The sequence below is a fragment of the Phascolarctos cinereus genome, unplaced genomic scaffold (assembly GCF_003287225.1).
Source record: "Phascolarctos cinereus isolate Bilbo 61053 unplaced genomic scaffold, phaCin_HiC Scaffold_5;HRSCAF=322, whole genome shotgun sequence".
NCBI classification, from domain to species: Eukaryota; Metazoa; Chordata; class Mammalia; order Diprotodontia; family Phascolarctidae; genus Phascolarctos; species Phascolarctos cinereus.
In genome coordinates, this window is record NW_027555958.1 from 468474445 (window position 1) to 468492796 (window position 18352).

Consider the following 18352-nt stretch of genomic DNA (forward strand, 5'->3'; position numbering starts at 1 on the left):
CCCAGGCGGGGGGCCTCCCTCCAATCTGTCATTAAGATTGCCAGACCTCACCAGCCAGGTGCAACTCATTGGTGCACTGGTTTGTGACCTGGATGGAGCGCCCATGGCCCTAGGCAGTGCACCGCTTCATTCCACATGGGTGGAAAAGCAGAACGTGGTTCAGGAGCTCACCTACGGGAGGGCCGCACAAAACGTAACTCTGTTCTTGCCCTGTGAGTTTCTGAATGGGCTTGGGGCTATCTCGTAGTTTGGAGCTAATGATGACTCTTCCCTTATTTCACTTGGCCAAGGCACAATCGCTGCGGATCAATACCCCAACAAACGCACCTAGGGGTATTGTTTTTGGAGGGGGACCTCTTTTCATGCTTGCTCCCAATAGTAGCAATGCTGGCTCTGGACACCTGCTGCTTAATGGGATTTCTTGGTTAACATTAGGTTGTCTTCTGAAGCCACGTCTTTCTGTCTCTCTGTGTCTCTTTCTCTCTGTTTCTCTCTCTGTCTCTCTGTCTGTGTTTCTGTCTCTGTCTCTCTCTCTGTCTCTCTGTCTCTGTCTCTCTCTCTGTCTCTCTGTCTCTCCTCCCCTCTTTTTTCCCTATCTTTTCCTGTTCCCTTGTGTTTTTCTCTCTATCCCCTCTTCTCTCTCCCTCTTTTTCTCACACTTTCACACATGCACAGGCACGAGCAACACACACACACACACACACACACACACACACACACACACACACACACACACGTCTCTCTGAGAACTTCCTATTTAAAACCCGGGTGATCCATCCAAAGAGAAAGTGGTCATTCTAACAGATTGGCCAACTATTCAGCTACACCCCAGATGGGGCCCCCATCTGATTATTAGATGATTGTAAAAGGCTCTTAATTCGTGGCCCCACCTCATCTCTTCCCACTCTAATCCATCCTCCCCTTAGCTGCCAAACAGATAATCCTCAACAAGCCTACGCCTGACCTGTCATTTACCCTTCTCAGTAAACGCCAGCAGCGACCGTGTCCTCCAGGGTCCAATAGAACATCCTCTATTTGGCATCCAGAGCTGTCCATAACTCGGTCGTTTCCTGCCTTTCCAGAATTCCTACACTTTGCCCTCTTCCAGACACTCCCTGCCCCGTGGCCACTGCTGTCTGTCGCACATCCCCTACGCTCCGTGCTTGTGCACCGGCTCTTCCCAACCGCGGAAGGCGCTGACTCCTCGCATCTGCCTCTGCTTCCCTGGCGTCTTTCACGACTCACCTCAGATCCCACCTTTCTCAGTCCCCTGACGCTCGTCCTTCCAAGATGACCTCCATTTCCCCCTGTGTGTTTCCTGTATGTCCATAGTCATTTGCACATTCTCTCCTTTATTAAAGTGTAAGCTCCTAGAGAACAGGGAGCTGGTTTTGCCTTTCTATATAGTGCCAATACTTAGCACAGGGCCTAGCACGTAGTAGCAATGATAGCTAACATCTATATGGCACTTTAAGGTTTGCAAAGCACTTCACAAATTGTATCTCATTTGATCACAACCACCCTGGGAAGTAGGTGCTGTTATTATCCCCATTTTACAGGTGGGGAAACTGAGGCAGATAATGGTGAAGGAACTTACCTAGGGTCCTTCCACAGCTAGTAAGTTTCCGAGGCTGGATTTGAACTCAAGTTTTTGTGACTTCAAGGCTAGGGCTCTATCTACAGTGCCAACCACCTAGTTTTATTTCTGGAGTTTAATTAATGCTTGTTAACTGACTGCATTGTGTTATTGAGGTTTTCGTGGCAGGTATGTCAGGGTGCAGGCTGCTACTTCAGAGGTGAAATGTTTCTCTGCTCAAGCATGATAATGTCTATCGAGCAATTTGTAGTATGTAAGCAGTATGTAAATAATAGTCATTATTATTAGGTTGTATATAAGTATATACCATATATAAGTATTGTCCACACACACACACACACACATACATACATATATACCTCCATATATGTAAACATACATTTATAAAGTTAGTCCAACAAATTTAATTCAACAAACATTAGATTCTTCCTTTATGCCCTATACTAGGCACTGGGGGTGATACAAAATTTAAATAAAGTACAGTTCCTGCCCTCATGAAATTTATGTTCTACTGTAGGAATGAGAAGAGTGTGGATAACAATATTCTTGTTTTTGCTTTTTGGCGAGGCAATCGGGGTTAAGTGACTTGCCCAGGGTCACACAGCTAGTAAGTGTCAAGTGTCTGAGGTCGACAACACTATTCTTTAACAACGATTCTCCAATCTGTTGGTCTCAGACTCTCTTTCTGCTCTTCAGAATTATTGAGGGCCTCAGGAACCTTTTGTTTATGGGGGAATCATAGCTATCAACATTTACCATATTAGAAATTAAAAATGATAAAAATGTTAAAATATTGGTTCATTTAAAGTAACAATTACAAACACATTACATATTAACATAAATAATGTAGTTTGTGAAAAATAACTATTTTCCAAAATAAAAAAATTTAGTGAGAAATGTAGCATTGCATTTACACTTTATATATATTTTTGCAAATATCTCTAATGTCTGGATGGATGGAAAACAGTTGGATTCTCCTCTCTGCTGCTACAGTTGTGCTGTGATGTTTTGATTGAAGTCTGAAGAAAATCCAACATTGCATGGATACATAGTTGGAAAGGGGAGACATATTAATAGGCAAATACATGTCCTCCTATTATTATAAAGGTAGTTTTGACCTCATGAGGCCAGCTGAAATTCCTCGGTCTTCGGGCCACACTTGGAGAACCCCTGCCCCAGAAAACTTCACAATGAGGGTATTAGGGTGAGAGTCATCAGGGAAGTCTTCTTGGAAGACATGTATTTGAGTTGGACTTCAAAGAATAAATAGAAATTCAATTGGCAAAGAGAAGGATGGACAACATTTAACGGAGACAACCTGGTACGGTGGAAGGAGCAGAGTGAGCTCTGGACTCAGAGGACTGGGGGTGCTACCTGTGTGACCACGACTTAAGTGAGCGCCCCCTGAGCTGTAAACCAGGGGAGGGCTGCCAAAGAAAGGGGCAGGGGATGGAGTTGCCAGGCTGGATGGGAGAAGTAAGGGGTGACCCGTACCCGGGTTGTTGAATAGGGACGCCCACGCTCGTTGCTTTTCTGGCTGTCCTCTGTGATCAGACTTTTTTATTTTTCCATGCAGAACACGTAAGACCCCACCTGTGTTACCAGATCCGCCTGTGCGCCCTGTGGGGGGATGGAGCCGGCTGCGCCAGGACCTGGGCTGATCTGACCAGCAAAGGTGCCGTACTCTGCGCCCCATGGGAAGAGAGGGGGGCGGGACGGCTTCCTGGGAGTCTCAGGCTCTCCTGTTATACTTCGTTCTGTTTCGCAGAACCCCTGACCGGCCCCCGTGTCCAAAACGCCACAGCGGGCAAAGGCACAGCGTCCGTTACCTGGGACGAAATCCCTGCTCAGGAGCAAATGGGCTGCCTCCTCCATTACAAGATCTACCTGCAGGAGCCGCGCTCCCAGTCCCCGTCTCACATCTTCGGTAGGTGGATGTTCCAAAAGCCTGGAGCGGGAGGGGCAGGCAGACGCCCGCCCCCGCCCCGAGCCTCCCAGTCCTTTTCGGAAGTGACTGAAGGTTCAGTAAGGCTTGGATGGCCATGGTCAAGGCACTGCCCCACCAGGGACCTCAGATTTCTCCCTAGTGGAAAAAAAGCTTGAAGTAACTACTTTTTTTTGGGGGGGGGGCGGCGGGGAGGAGAACACTGCTTGTTGAGTCAGGAGGAAGTGAGTTCAAATTCTGCCTTGGTGACCTTGGGGAAGTCCCCGCCTCCTGGGCTCCAGTCGCCTGCTTATTACAACAAGCGGGTCGGACTAGGTGGCCTCTCTGGCCTTCCCAGTTCTAAATCTATAATCCTTTCCTCCTTCTATGCTCCAGGCACCAAAAATACAAAACCAAAAAATTCCGTGCCCGTAGCCCCCAACATTTGTAAAGAGATGAGCTTGGCATTACGTTATTAAATGACATTTAAGGTCGGGAACAGCTCTTGGAGAGGGACTGGGCCATACTTGATGAGCCAAGGCACGCTGTCACATATGTAAAGGACCCACATGAACCATAGACGTGCAAATCCGAAATGCAATAGTCTAGCATTGGTGGGGCGCTATGGAACCGTAATAAACACTGGCTCTGGAGGCAATGGACCTGGGTTCGAATCCCATGCCTGGAGCAACACCTGTGGGAAATTGGAAGTCATTTAGCCATGGGCAGCTAGGTGGTTCAGTGGAGAGAGCATCAGGCTTGGAGTCAGGAAGACCTGAGTTCAAATGTGGCCACAGACGCTCACTGGCCGTGTGACCCTGGGTAAGTTACTTAAAAATGAAATACGTGCACATAGATTTTTTCCCAATTATACATAAAAACAATTTTTTAATATGAGGGTTTTTTTAAAATTCCAAATTCTATCCCATTCCCTTCCCTCCTCCCTCCCTGAAATGGTATGCAATCTGATAGAAGTTATACATGTGCAATCATGTAAAACGTTTCCATATTAGTCATTTTGTGCAAGAAGACTAGGAAAGAAAGAAAAAGAGGAGAGAGAGAAAGGAAGGAAGGAAGAAAGGGAGGGAGGGAGGGAGGGAGGAAGGAGAAAGAAAGAGAGCGTGCTTTGGTCTATATTCCATAGCCATCAGTTCTTTGTCTGGAGGCAGATAGCGTTTTCCATCATGAGTCTTTTGGGACTATCTTGGATCATTGCATTGCTGAGAAGAGCTAAATCACTCCCAGTTGATTGTCCTTACAATGTTGCTGTTACTGTTTCCTGCTTCTGCTCACTTCACTTTGCATCAGTTCATGTAAGTCTTTCCTGGTTTTTCTGAAATTATCCTGCTCGTCATTCCTCATACCTGGGCAAGTCACTGTTTGCCTCAGTTTCTTCTTCTGCAAAATGAGCTGGAGAAGGAAATGGCAAACCACTCGAGTATCTTTGTTAAGAAAACTCCAGCAGGGGTTTTCACAACCTAAATGACTGAACAACAAGCCTGTTTCCTCTTCTGTAAAATGAGGGATTTACACTAACTGGTGTTGGAGGTCCTTTTCCCCTTCAAATCTATGAATCCATGATCCTAGCAGCATTAATGCCAATCTTATCCCGTATAGTTTTTTGGAAGTGTCTCCCACGTACCTTCTGCACACTGACCATGTGTTTCCTTGACTACATATTTGTTAGAAGCTTTTTTCCCCTTTGTTCTTTTAAATTAAAAAGGGCAGAAGGGAGAGAAAATAAATGCTTGTTAACTGAAAAATAAAATAAAATGGAAAAGAGGAAGCGTCTCCTACCAGTGCACCAGCATCTCTCTGGCTATCTGCTAATCAGCTTTTATCTCTCCATTACCTTCTTCTATTCTAAAGCTTTCCTCCGCTCCCCCAGCAGTTTATTAGGAGGCCTCTTAGATCCTTTTCCGAAATCTGACACTGCACCGAGTCCCAGACCGGCATATCTTGCTAGACTTCTTTCTCTTCTCTCCAGTTAATTTCCAGACCACAGAGTCACCCCTCAGCTATCACCACCTCCAAATCCACCCCTGTCTGGCATATACTTGCCCACAATCAGGATCCTATGAACCTTTTTTTTTTTAATCTTCAACTCAACACACCATCAAACTCCCTTCTGGCTCAGGGCTGCTCAGCTACTCCTCACGGCAGGGCATCAGCCGGTCGGACAAGCGTGACCTTGAGAAAATTGGCACAGGGCTTTCTCTGTCGAGGCAGTTCAGCAGGGTGGACTAATGGAAGGAGTCTTAGCTATGGAGGCAAACAGTCTGGGCATGAGGCAGGTCTGCCTCTTACAGGCAGTAGGTCAGTCTTTGCCCAGCAGGCCGTAAGCTCCCTGAGGCCAGGGACTGTTCCTTTTTTCTGTATTTCTACATGGCCTGGTAGTGAATCTCATCCACAGGTCCTTACCCTTTTTTGTGGTTTCTGGACCCTTTGGGCAGTCAAGTGAAGCTCATGGACTCCTCCTCAGAATCATGTTTTTGGAAATCAATTCTATGGGATAAAGTTATCACCTAAGTTGCACGGTGGATAGAGGACCCAGCCTGCTGTCCAGAAAATCTGAATTCGCATCCAACCTGAGACACTTTAGCTAGCTGTGTGACCCTGGGCAAGTCATTTCACCCTGTTTGCCTCCGTTTCCTCATCTGTCAAATGAGCCGGAGAAGGAAGTGGCCAGCCACTCCGGGATCTCCGCCAAGAAAACTCCAGATGGGATCACGAAGAGTTGGACATGACTGAGCAACAAAAAAAGCTGTCAAAATATTCACAAGCCCCAGGTTAAGAATCGGCAAGACTAGTCCAAGAACGATTGTGTGCAAACGCTATCATCTACATTGTATATTGGGAGGGATCCTGGATTTGAAGTTGGCAAGACTTGGGTTTGTGTCTTACCTCTAACATATCCTGGGCTGTATGGCCCCAGGTAGGTCACTTCTCTGCAGGCCCCCAGGCAGCAGATCTGCTTTGGTAGAGGGAGTTTCCTCACTGGGAGTTCCCCACATCGATGGAGTCGCAGGTTCAGCCCACGGGCCACTTCTCCCCATCCCCCACTCCCTCACGTCCCCCAAAGTTGTGATTTCGTTGGACAAGAAGCCGTTTTCTCTGTCCGTGCAAGAGACCTGGGTAGCCAATCAGTCGTCAAGCCTTTATTAAGGACCTACTGTATGCCCAGCACGGGACTAAACCCTTTACAAACATCGTCTCGTTTGATCCTCCCAGCGACCCTGGGAGGTAGCTGCTATTATTATCCCTGTTTTACAGGCGAGGAAACTAAGGCAGGCAGAGGTTGTGACTTGCCCAGGGTCACACAGCTTACTAAGCGTCTGAAACTGGGTTTGAACTCAGTCTGCTGTACTCTCTGCACTACGACACCACCACAGCCCGAATTCATACAGTGCTCTGAGCTTATGCTTGGAGACTTGATTTCCACATTTGTGAAGCATCTCACAGCTGTCAGGAAAGTGTTTTGTGATTGCTGAAAGTGCCGTACAAATGTGAGTTATTACCATTATCGTCACTATTGGTACCGATGCTCCAAAAGTTCATTTTCTTCTACCGGATAAACACATGGGGTTGTCCTTTGACCCAAAGTCTGTATTAGAGCTGAGAGGCTGTGTAGTTCAGTGGGAAGGGGGCGGGATTGGAAGTCAGAGAGCCTGGATGCTGTCCTGTTGTTGGGCTATACAACTTACCTGACTTCTCTGCCCTCAGTTTCCTCATCTGTAAAATGGAAGGAGTTGGATTAGGTAGTTGCCAAAGTGTCTTCTGACTCTAAATCTTATGATCTCTTGATCTCAGAACAGACTTTTGGGTTCCCAGGGGCCTGGTGCTAATTAGCTGGCCAGGCCTCAGTCACCTCATCTGCTCAGTGGGGCTAGTCACGCTCACCTCACCCACATGTTGTCTGGCATTAATTGGAGTCTGAGAAAAACCAAGATTCTCAGTTATGAGGCACAGTCAAAGTGCTGAGTTCCATCATTCACATTAGGTCACCAGGACAGACTCATCCCTGCCTTGGGAGCAAAGGTGCCCAGGCAAGGCTGATTTTGCAGCCAGGATACCATCCTCACCCACCCAAGACCCAAAGTGAGTTGGCCCCACTCTTGAGCAGTTAGAAGGTCATTGGAGGAATTGCTGATCCCCCCTGCAGCCCATGTTTCTTTGTAGGGGGAAAAAGCCTTTGAGCATTTCTCTGAAAATAACTTTGGCTACACAGAACATCAGGAAACAGGAAAAGCATAAGGAAACTGAGTGTGCCAACAGATCCATATGGTTCCTACCGTTTCGTTTAATAGCTTCACACCAGTGAAAATAGTAGGACCTTTGTGTTTTAAATAATTCTTTCCCTTTGAAAGACTACAGTGAGATGGATAGAGGTAGAGAAAGAGATGTAGATATATAGATAGGTAAAGAGATGGGTGGATTCGATGGACGGATGGATAGATAGTTACATGGATAGAGAGATGGATGGTTGGGTGGGTGGATGGATGGATGGAGAGATGGTTAGATGTATAGAGAGATGGATGAATGGATAGAGAGAAGGTTGGATGGATGGATGGATGGATAGATGGATGGAGAGATGGTTAGATGTATAGAGATGGATGGATGGATGGATGGAGAGAAGGTTGGATGGATGGATGGAGAAATGGTTAGATATATAGAAAGATGGATGGATGGGGAGATGGTTAGACAGTTAGATGGATGATCTGTGCTACCCTATTTCTGATTAGATAAGCCAAAAAAATTCCCTATGGGCATGGAACGGAACCTACTTTCTGTTGGGGCATAGCAAAGTTTTGGCAAGTCCCACATCTCTTTTCTTGAAACATTCCAGCCTTTCTCCCTCTTTCTGTCCTTATCCCCGCTTTCAGAAATTCCCTACGAGGTGGCAAACACTTCGAGGCTGATCAGAGGCCTCCGGCCTGGAGTCACGTATGTCTTGTGGATGACCGCCTCCACAGCAGCGGGAGAGGGCCCCCGAGGGAATGAGAGGGAGCTTTCCCTGGAAGGTGAGATGCAAACTCAAGAGGGAGGCCTGCAGGTCTCCTCCATGGGAGTGTCATCCTGAGCCTGCTCTGCTGTCTTCCCCCAAGCTCTGCCCGTGGCCCCATTTAGCCACCTCACAAGGTGCGTCCCATTCTTCCCACCTCACGCAGGAGTTAAGCTGCTTCCCTGAGACCCACACCGAGTTAGTGGGAGAGGCTAGAAAGTTGATGAAAGCACCTGCTCTTCCTACTGCACCATCCTCCCTCACCAGCAAGTGAATTAATTTTGTTAGCCCAACCTGTGATTTTATCAGGATGGAGAATCCTGGGATTAAAACTCCTTCAGTAGCTACATATCAGGCCTCCTCAGCCACTTCTACGCTCGGCTCACGTGCCTTGTGCTGGGTTAGAGACAGTCAGTGGTACAGGCAGGCCTTGAACCCAGGTTATTCTGACCCCCAAGCTAGCTCTCTATCCATCATCACACGAGATAGCATATGCAGCGCAATTGCAACCTTAATGTGCTATCGAATTGTGCATTATTGTTATTACTGCCCCAACCTGCTCCTCTGTCAGTAGAAAATGAAACTCTCAATAGACTCAAGAGGATTCTTTTGACCTGGAAGAAACTGTAAGCATCAACTACCCCAGTCCTGACAGGTACACGTTTTCTTAGCCTTGCCCCCTTTAGAGTGTAAGTTCCTTGAGGGCAGGGGCTGTCTTTTGCCTTTCTTTGTATCTCCAGTGCTTAGCACAATACCTGGCAGATAATAGGTGCTTAATAAATGCTTATTGACTAAGAAGCCAAGATGCTCAGGGATCTTGCGATTTGCCCCAGACCACACAGTTAGTCAGTAGCAGAGTTAGGAAAGGACTCCAGGTCTCCTGATACAGTTCAATTCAATTCAGTACATACTAGTTAAGCACCTACTGTGTGCCAGGCACTGTACTTTTTACATGAAAAGAGGCAAAAGACAGTCCCTGCCCTCATGGAGTTTATGATCAAATGGGGGAGGCAACATGAAAATACATATAAAGTAAGCTACCTACAGGATAAAGAGGAGATGATAAACAGAGGGAAGGTGCTGCTCCTTCTCTGGAGGGGCAGCAGAGGTCGGTGTCTAGAACTCAGAGTCAGAAAAGACCCAGGTTCGAGTCCCAGCTCCAACACTGCCTAACTCACATGGTTCTGGGCAAGTCCCTCAACCTCTGACAGCCTCAGTTTCCTTACCTACAGAAATGACTTGTCCCTGCACTACTTCCCTCGCAGGTTGGGACAAAAGCATTTTATCAACTTTTTAGTGCGATGGCTGAGAGTTATTGTCAGAATATGAGCCCGAGCTTCTGTAGGAGGAAGGTTCACGAGATGTTGGCCAGACGTCCCTGAGCAATCACTGTAGCCAACCTGTGAGGGATTTCCTGCTTACCCAGAGCTCTTCATTCTGTATTTCACAGCCAGCCTCCAAGGCAGGAGTCACTGGTGTAATCATTCCCATTTTATAGATAAAGAAACTAAGAGAAGTCATCAGAAGGCAAGGACACAAGGATAGCACCGTCACGTGATGGTCACATTTCCAATCCAAGTGTTCACAAACAAAATAATGAAAAAAGCACTTATTAAGCACTTGTTGTATTCCAAGCACTGTGCTAAGCCTTGGGGATACATGGAAAGTTTGAGATGGTCTCTGCTGTCCAGCAGCTCCCACTCTAATTGGGGGAGGTGACACATATGCCAAAGGTAATTTGGAAATTATTTTCAAAGAGCACTGGGTCTCGAGTCAGGGGACCTGGGTTCAAATCCCATGTATATAATTGTTTGTGTATGTATGGCCTTGGGCAAATCACTCTTCCTTCCTCCCTCTCTCCCTTTCTTCCTTCCTCTCTCCCTTCCATTCTTCCTTCTTCCCTCTCTTCCTCCTTCCTTCCTTCCTCTCTCCCTTCCTCCCTCCATCCCTTCCTTCCCTTCTTGTTCTTGTGAACCCAAATTTTCAATCCAAATTCAAGACTTTTCATTCACCCCTCACTAGAGTAGCTGTCACCTCCTTCCTTCCCTTTCTGCATAGATTTCTAACAGATGAGCCACTTCCCCAGCGTTTCCTTGTAATTTGTGTCCATGGTAAAATCTGAGTGATACAGTCGGGTCTGGTTGCCCCAGACACCCTGTCCACACTGCCTGGTGGTGTGGCTTTATTTGCATGAGTTGCAAGCTCAAAACAAGTTGTTCTAGCTTTTTATTAGGAGGTTAATTAGGGTGACCGTCTCAGAGTTAGCCCATCCTCTAAGTTACGTCCTTATTTGGAAAGCAGGTAGAGGTAGCTTGGCAAAGGATTATGACAGCTTCATGACCCTAGAGCGGGAGGGACCCTGGCGGCTTTCTTGTCAAGTCCACAAACACTGAGTGTAAACTCTGAAAGACAGTCCCTACCTGCAGGGAGCTTACATTCTAGTGGGGGAGGACAGAACCTAAAAGGAAGGAGGAGGGAGTCTGGAATGAAGGCATGGCAGGCTGGAAAAGTTCTTCAAATGGAGGTTCTGGGAGGAACCAGCCAGTCCAAAGAAGGGGCCACAGAGGTGGAAAGCACTTCCGACGGGAGAAGCCCATGGGTGAGGTAACTTTTAGGGAGAGGAGGCTTCTGGGGCATGGGAGAACCCACCTGGAGGCTCAGGAGTGGAGGCTGGAGAGGACTGAAAACACAGGTGCTTAATAAATGCTCACCGACTCACCAAGATCATTCAGGCGGTTAAGCCTCTGAGGCAGGATTTCAACCCAGGTCCTTTGACCGCTGGCTTTGAGAACCCCTGGGCTGGAATCCTGGTTGTGTCCTTACCAGATGTGTAGCTTTGAACAAGGCTGGGTCTTGCATCTCTGGGTCTCAGTTTTCCTACTTGTGAAATGGGTGTGATAATAGTCATACTCCCTTATTGGGTGGTGGTGAGGCTAAAGACAATGTACATAAAGGGATCTGTAAACTCTGAAGTGCTGAGTCAAGGATAACTCAAGTACCAAAACTCACCTTGTCCCTCACCCCAACCCAGCCTCATCCCTGCCTTGAGCTGCTCTCGAGTTTCTCTCCCGTTTCTCTCCCAACCTTCCTGCTCCAGGCCAGGTCCCCCAGCCTGAAGGGCTGGCAAATTCTAAAATGTCCATTTTCTCTAATTTTAGCGTCCTCAACTATAAAGTAGGGATGATAACAGCACCTGCCTTGCAGGGCTGTCGTGAGGCTCAGATGAGGTTTGTGCAAGGTGCTTTGGCAAGGTGCCTGGAACACAGGAAGTACTGCACAAATGCTTATTCTCTCCCTTCTTCCCCGGTTGTCAGGCACTATTAAGTACAGAAGGTGGCTGACCAGTAGAAAGTGGCGGCAGTCAGAGGCCAGGATTGTTTCCACTAGAAGCTTACAGGATCACTTTCAGAGAACCAAGGAGTTAGCACATCATCCTCCACTGAAAAAACCTTCTTCAGCAGTCTCCTATGGCCGCTGCTATGAAAACTCTTCTCTGCCACACTCTTAAAGCCCGTCTGATCTGGCCCGCTCCCAGGTTTCCAGTCTTCTTCCCCATTCCTTCTCTGTGGACACTCACTAGCCCACTCACAAAGTTTTCCCTGTACATGACACAACCCAGCCGGCCCTGGGCTTGAGCAGGAGGGATCCCCCTCATCTGAAGTGCTTCCCCTTTTTCAAAGTGATGATTCTATGTGTCTGTAGCTGCGATGGGATATGGAAATATCCATGATTTTTAATAATGACAAAGTCACAGGTTCTGATAATGCTGCCTAGGTTTGTTGAATAATCCCCAATTGAAGGGAATGCTAGATTTCAGTTAGGGGTTGGTAAAACAAAACGGCATTTTTCTTCCAGCCACATTTACAGATCCCAGGTTAAGAACCCTTGCAGGACACCCCAGCCATAGTATTAGCTCCACTAAGCCACCACTGCCTTTAGGCTCTCCCCTGGGCCAGATTGCAGCACTTTCTCTTAGGACTTCTGAATCATTCTTGGGGGCCAGCCTTGGTTGTATAGGCTAAACCAAAAGGGAGTCATTTCGGTTTCCCAGCATGATCAACCAGGTCTTGGGGGCAGGGAGTAGACGAGACACATAGGAAGTTTATGAAGTGCCTACTGTGTGTTTGGCCCAGTGCTAACTGCTTTACAGCTATCTTATTTGATCCTCACACTGACCCTGGGAGGTAGGTGCTGTTATATCCTCATTTCGCAGACAAGGAAACTGAGGCAGGCAGGGCTGAAGAGACGCGCCCAGAGTCTTCACTTGGAAGGCACCTGAAGCCAGTTTGCTAATGTTTCAGATGCTCCCAATTGGAACATCCTGGCGGTGCCGATTGCCGTAGCCCTGATTGCGGTGGGGATTTTCTCTAGGCCTCGAGTTCGAGCAAAGTAAGTTGACTGTTCAGCCTCACAGCACCAGCAGAGAGCAGTCACGGCAGTGGCTTCTTTGTCCTGGGCCTTGACCCTTGGCTTCTAGATCCCATGTGGAAGCCACCATGTTGGACACTCCAGGGCACAGCTCTCCTTACATATTTACACTCAGAAAGGGCAGAACTTCACAGATACTGTGTCCCATAGTATTCAGCTAGCCTGCTCCCAACTCTGGCCTTTGGGCTGCTAATACAAAAGCTTCCAGTCATTCAACAAAAGCATTAGTTTTGTTAAGCATATTTATAAAAGCAAATCCTGCCCTTTCAGTGAAACAAGGATCCCCAGGCCTTGGGGGCCCCATGTGGGCTTTTAATTGGCTGCTTTCATTGCAGAGTGATGTCTGTCTTCTCGGCACTACAACCCCAGTGGTATAATCAAGAGATTCCAGACCCGGCCAACAGCATATGGGCCAAGAAATACTCCCTCATGGAGGTAAGCACTAGATGCCTAGTCCAATTAGCCTATCCTTCCTGTTTTGTAAGATGAGAGAGGACGACTTCTAGTCAGTACTGCAGTGTCACTGAGAACTTTGAATTTCTACCTACTTACATCACAGCCTGTTTTCTTTCCGGATCCGAGGCCAACAGGAACAAGTGGATTTTCTAAACTAGATACTCCAAGACTGAATGAAGATAACCTCTCTGGTAATTGGACTAGAGGCAGGGCAGAAGGCATGCGTCACCAGACCTGGACATAACAGGACTTGGATTCACATCTTGCACCTGGGTGACACTTCCTAGCTGTGTGACCCTGGGCAAGTCCCTTACTCTCCAAGGGCCCCAGTTTCCCCATCTGTAAATGCCTGTAGCACCCTTTATCTATGATCCTAGAACACCGGTCTGCTGGCCTTGTTCTTCAGAAGCACTCTTTTTTTTTCTCCCTTGGTCCCGCACACCCATCCTTCCACACACGCAGCTAGACATGGTGCTTTCAGAGGCACAAGTGAACAAGCCTTCTGGAGCATCTCATCCAGGCTGCTGGTGAATCCTTCTCTCTCTGAGCCTCAGTTTTCCTCAAAACAAAGAGGTGGAGTGCGTGGTTTCTACTGATATAATGTGTGTAAGGCATTTTGCAAACTTTAAAGCATCCTATAAATTATTATTTATTGTTGTTAAAAACTTTTCTGTGGCTACCCAGATGCCTCCCACCTTCTTTTTTTAATCTTCCCCCTAGATGCCCCATGCTGGGATTGTCTACCCTCCAGGGCACTTCAGGCCCTGTGGAAAGGCACCTACACTGACGTCTCTAAAACACTTCCTGGCTCACTATTTTTTTTTTTTTGGTGAGGCAATTGGAGTTGAGTGACTTGCCCAGAGTCACACAGCTAGTAAGTGTTGTGTGTCTGAGGCCAGATTTGAACTCGGGTCTTCCTGACTCCAGGGCTGGTGTTCTATCCACCGCGCCTGCCCCTTGGCTCACTATTTTCCAGGATCAAAGGTGCTCAGACACCAAATTGGAAACCTGAAAGGAAAAGAAATTTCCTAAATGCAAATGCATACCTTTGAATCCTACCTAAATAAATCATCGCCCTGTCCTTCCCTCATCACTAACATACCGACAAGCCCTACTTGAAGTATTCTTTCACACAAAAGCAGTTGGAAATTCCTGAAAGAAGATTTAAAAAAATTAAGGCAACTGAGATTCCCATTAATGTTTTAAATTTTTTTTAAATCAGAAAAATATGCCACCTCTCTCTCCCCCCACCCCCCAGCCCAATTGAGAAAGAAAAAGAAAACTTCTGTTTTAAAGCGGTACAGTCAGGCAAAACAACCCCTATTTTGGCCATGTCCAAAAATACAGATTTCTTATTCCTCCCTCCGAGTTCTTCACTGTTCCACAGGGAGATGGGCAGCACATAACCTCATCAGGCCTCTCAGAGTTCCTAAGCCTTCCAAAGTGTGTAGTCTTTCAGTGTGGTTATCGTGTACACTGTACTGGGTCTGCTTGCCTCAGTCTGCATCGCTTCATCCAAGTCTTCGTAGGTTTCTCTGGAAACATCCCCTTCATCCTTTCTTACACCACAATAGTATTCAATCACATTCTTACAGCATGACTCATTCAGCCCTTCCCTAATTGATAAGTACTCCCTTGCCATCACAAAAAGAGCCGCTATAAATATTTTTGTACATCTGCGGTTTGTTTTGCTTAGGATTAACCCCTCCCTTAACCTACCCTTCCTCTTATTCCCCCTTTTCTTCTTTCTCTGTTTCCCTGTTTAGTGAAATGTACCTCTATCCAAGTTTATATATGTTCTTCCTTCCTTGACTAGTTCAGAGAACAATGTTCATGTGGACTTCAGCTTGCCTGATTAGGGGAAATATTTTTTGCTACCCTCCCTCACCTATCCTTTGGTGTATTCCTCTTCTCTGCCCTTTCTTTTCTTCATTTAAGATCATCAAAATACAATAGGACCACTCCTAGGCCGTCTAACTAGACTCCATTTGTGACCCTTCATGATGGGGTCCAGAGGGGAAACACGTACCACCCTATGTTAGAATGTAAATAGCTGATCCACTGTTAGCCTCTTACAGTTGCTCGCTCATGTTTGTAGGGGCTTTTTCATTCTTTGTACTTGTACATTCCAAAGTGGAATAATCTGCTGTTGCTTTAGTGGGGTGGCTCTGGTCTACTGGATAGAGGGCAGGAGTAGCTGTGTGACATTTAGGCATGCGCCTAACCTCTATGTTTCAGGTTCTCTGTTGAATCACGGCCTTGTGAAATATTAGAGCTGGAAGGAACTTTAGGAACCATCCTGGTCCAAATTCTTCATCTTATGTTTAAGGAGGTCAACAAGCATTTATTAAGCACCTATTGTATGTGTCCAATACTGGGGATACAAAGAAAACATGACAGGGAGACACAGTTTAGCTAAGCCCCCAACTCCATCCTTGCATAGACTACAGTCAACACGAAGGCTCTGGGTCTGTCTCCCATAAATGCAATAGGTGGTATTTTATACGTGGGTCAAAAGAACATACCTACAACAAAGTACCACCTAAGGGGGAAGGTTATAAAACAATGACAAGTGAGTCCAGAGAAATCACTTAGTCCAGCTGAAGGGCAGAATGTGGCACCTTACCACCATAACTCCTTGAGGAATCAGAATTCTAAAGCCAGAAGGGGCCTTAGATCCCTTCTGGGCCAACATTCCTGATGGAGAAACTGAGACCAAGTGACTTGTTCAAACTTACAAGCGGCAGAAAAAAGATAGAACTCCTATCTCTAGGTTTCTGGTCCAGTGTTCTTCCCAGTACAATGCACTCTATCGGAATCCTCATCCTCTCCTTGTTGCCTGAGCTAGGGAAATCAGTGATAAGTACCAGGTTCTTTTACCCTAAAGAAGCATCCTTTGAAAACTCAGTTAAAAAAAAAAAAGATAGCTCTCTGAGCTGGGCCTCCTTCCTCTTCTGGCAGAGATGGGCCGCTAAACGTGTAAAATGCTGAATACACAGTCCACATTGGTTGATACACTGGTTGGTTTTGGTGCCTGGCTTTTCCCTTCTTTCATTTTTTATTCTTTGTTGCAAGAGATGGCTCGCTGGGGTATGTGGAAGGGATATTTCAGAAGTCAAGTTAAAAACACTTTTTAAGAGATGAAGCCTCAGTGTAATTTGTGTGTGTCTCAATGCTCTTCCCTCATTCCATCAGGATGAAATGCAGCTCCATTTTGAAAGTCTCTCAAACAACTGGACCAATTCTGAAGAACCCGAAACTCTGGAAGTCAAAGAAGTTCTCCAAAAACCAGCCCCAACCCTCCAGGAGACACATCCCTCTTGTTGGCCAAGAAACCAAGAGCTCCATGAGCCAGGCAGAGAAAGCTGGCTTCAGGTTCCAAAACCCTTTGAAGCTGGAGCAGAATATGGCGTCTCCCACCCCTCAACGCCAGGATCACACCGGGCTGACAAAGGACAAGTGGCTGATCCATACAGGGCGATGGGGTCTGGGGGACCAAAGGCAGAAGACCCAGGCAGCCACCTTAGGGACATCCCCGTGGTCTACCTGCCTGCCAACATAGATTACTTACCTTCCAACCTGGATTACCTGCCTTCCACTGCTCCTGACCCTCTAGAAGACAGTGAGCTGCAGGGCCTGTCTTTCTCCATCTTCCCAAAGGGCTCTTTTCACCCACTCCCCTGTGGAGAGAAGCTGACTCTGGACAGAGTTAAGATTGACCCTGGGCCCATCGCTCACTAACTGCCCGTGTGCTCCAGCCTTTCCTGGATGCCGTCATCACACTCTCCACCCCATGGCCTGGTTACCTTGCAGAGTGGCAGTGCATCCGATTGTCCAGTACTCAAAGCAGCGCAGGGGGCTTTCCCCACCTGGGCAGCGCCCAGCCAGCTCACGGAACCAAGGATGACTCGTGTTTCACCTTCAAAGTGTGCACCCCATACCAATTTTATTACTAGAATGTAAGCCTCTTGAGGGCAGGGGCTGTATGCCGTTGTTCATTTTTGCACCCACAGCATTCTAGGGGTTTAATCAAAGCTTCTTCTGACTGGCCTTCTTCCTCAGAAAGCTTTAGGAGGAACCACTGAATCGACTTGATTCTGGAAATAACACGGTTGCCCATTCATTGGGTGATTAGATAAAAACAAACTATTTTATAGGAATGTAATGAAATAATGCTGTGCACTGAGCAATGAGGAATTCAGAGAAATGGGGGAAGATTTGCAGGAATCACTGCAGAAAGAAGTGAGTGGAAACATACCTCATTACCATTATACCGAAGATGAGAAAGACGGACAAGAAGCGGAATTCTGAGTCGAGGGAAAAAACACCGACAAGTCCTGCAGGAGAGATGACAAAACCTATCCCCTCCCTCAGAGCCGAGAGGTGGAGGCCTACAGGGACACAACACTGCGTTTGCTAAGAAGCCAGCTTTCTTTGTTACAAGGGGGAAGGAAGACAATCTGGAGAAGGGCAATGAGAAATGATGTAAGGGTAAGATTTTGGGGCATGAGAAGACCAGATTAAAAATGCTAGATAATTTTTAAAATAAAAATATTACCCACATTCATTTGGTGAAAATCTTAGAGGTTTTAAAATGTGTTTGTCCATTGACTCACCCCCGAATCTGGTATTCTGAGAACCCCTCTTCCCCAGAAAGTCCAAATGGAGTGGAAAACTCTCCAGGATTAGTCCGAGCCGGCCCATGCCACACCTGTTGCCCTGCCAAGATGTATTTTTGAAGCAAGGGTTTTGCTTTGAAAACCAGTTTGGTCGGGAGCAGAAACCACTCCTTCCTGGCTGTGCTCATCCAATTTAGACACTGGCCAGAGATTATATCTCCTCAGCCCCACCCAGCCTGAGAATCCAAAAACATCTTAGCTCTCTATACCCGCTCACAGTTTACAAAGAGCAGTGTCGTGGGGTCCCCAAGACCTGAGTTCAAGTC

General features: G+C 46.9%; 1 protein-coding gene across 3 annotated transcripts in view; it reads left to right on the plus strand.

The window, feature by feature from the left end:
* IL12RB2 (interleukin 12 receptor subunit beta 2) overlaps positions 1-17974 on the plus strand; it is an 80278-nt gene extending 62304 nt beyond the window's left edge. For 2 of the 3 annotated variants that reach the window (XM_020993133.2, XM_020993135.2), the window contains 6 exons: positions 3174-3272; positions 3366-3524; positions 8405-8542; positions 12825-12912; positions 13287-13386; positions 16603-17974. In XM_020993133.2, the coding sequence (XP_020848792.1) occupies positions 3174-3272; positions 3366-3524; positions 8405-8542; positions 12825-12912; positions 13287-13386; positions 16603-17148 (1130 nt within the window). In that variant the 3' untranslated portion in view covers positions 17149-17974. Of the gene's footprint in view, positions 1-3173; positions 3273-3365; positions 3525-8404; positions 8543-12824; positions 12913-13286; positions 13387-16602 lie in introns of those variants that run through there. The other variant, XM_020993137.2, reaches the window with a different exon arrangement.
* Positions 17975-18352: the final 378 nt, after the last annotated feature.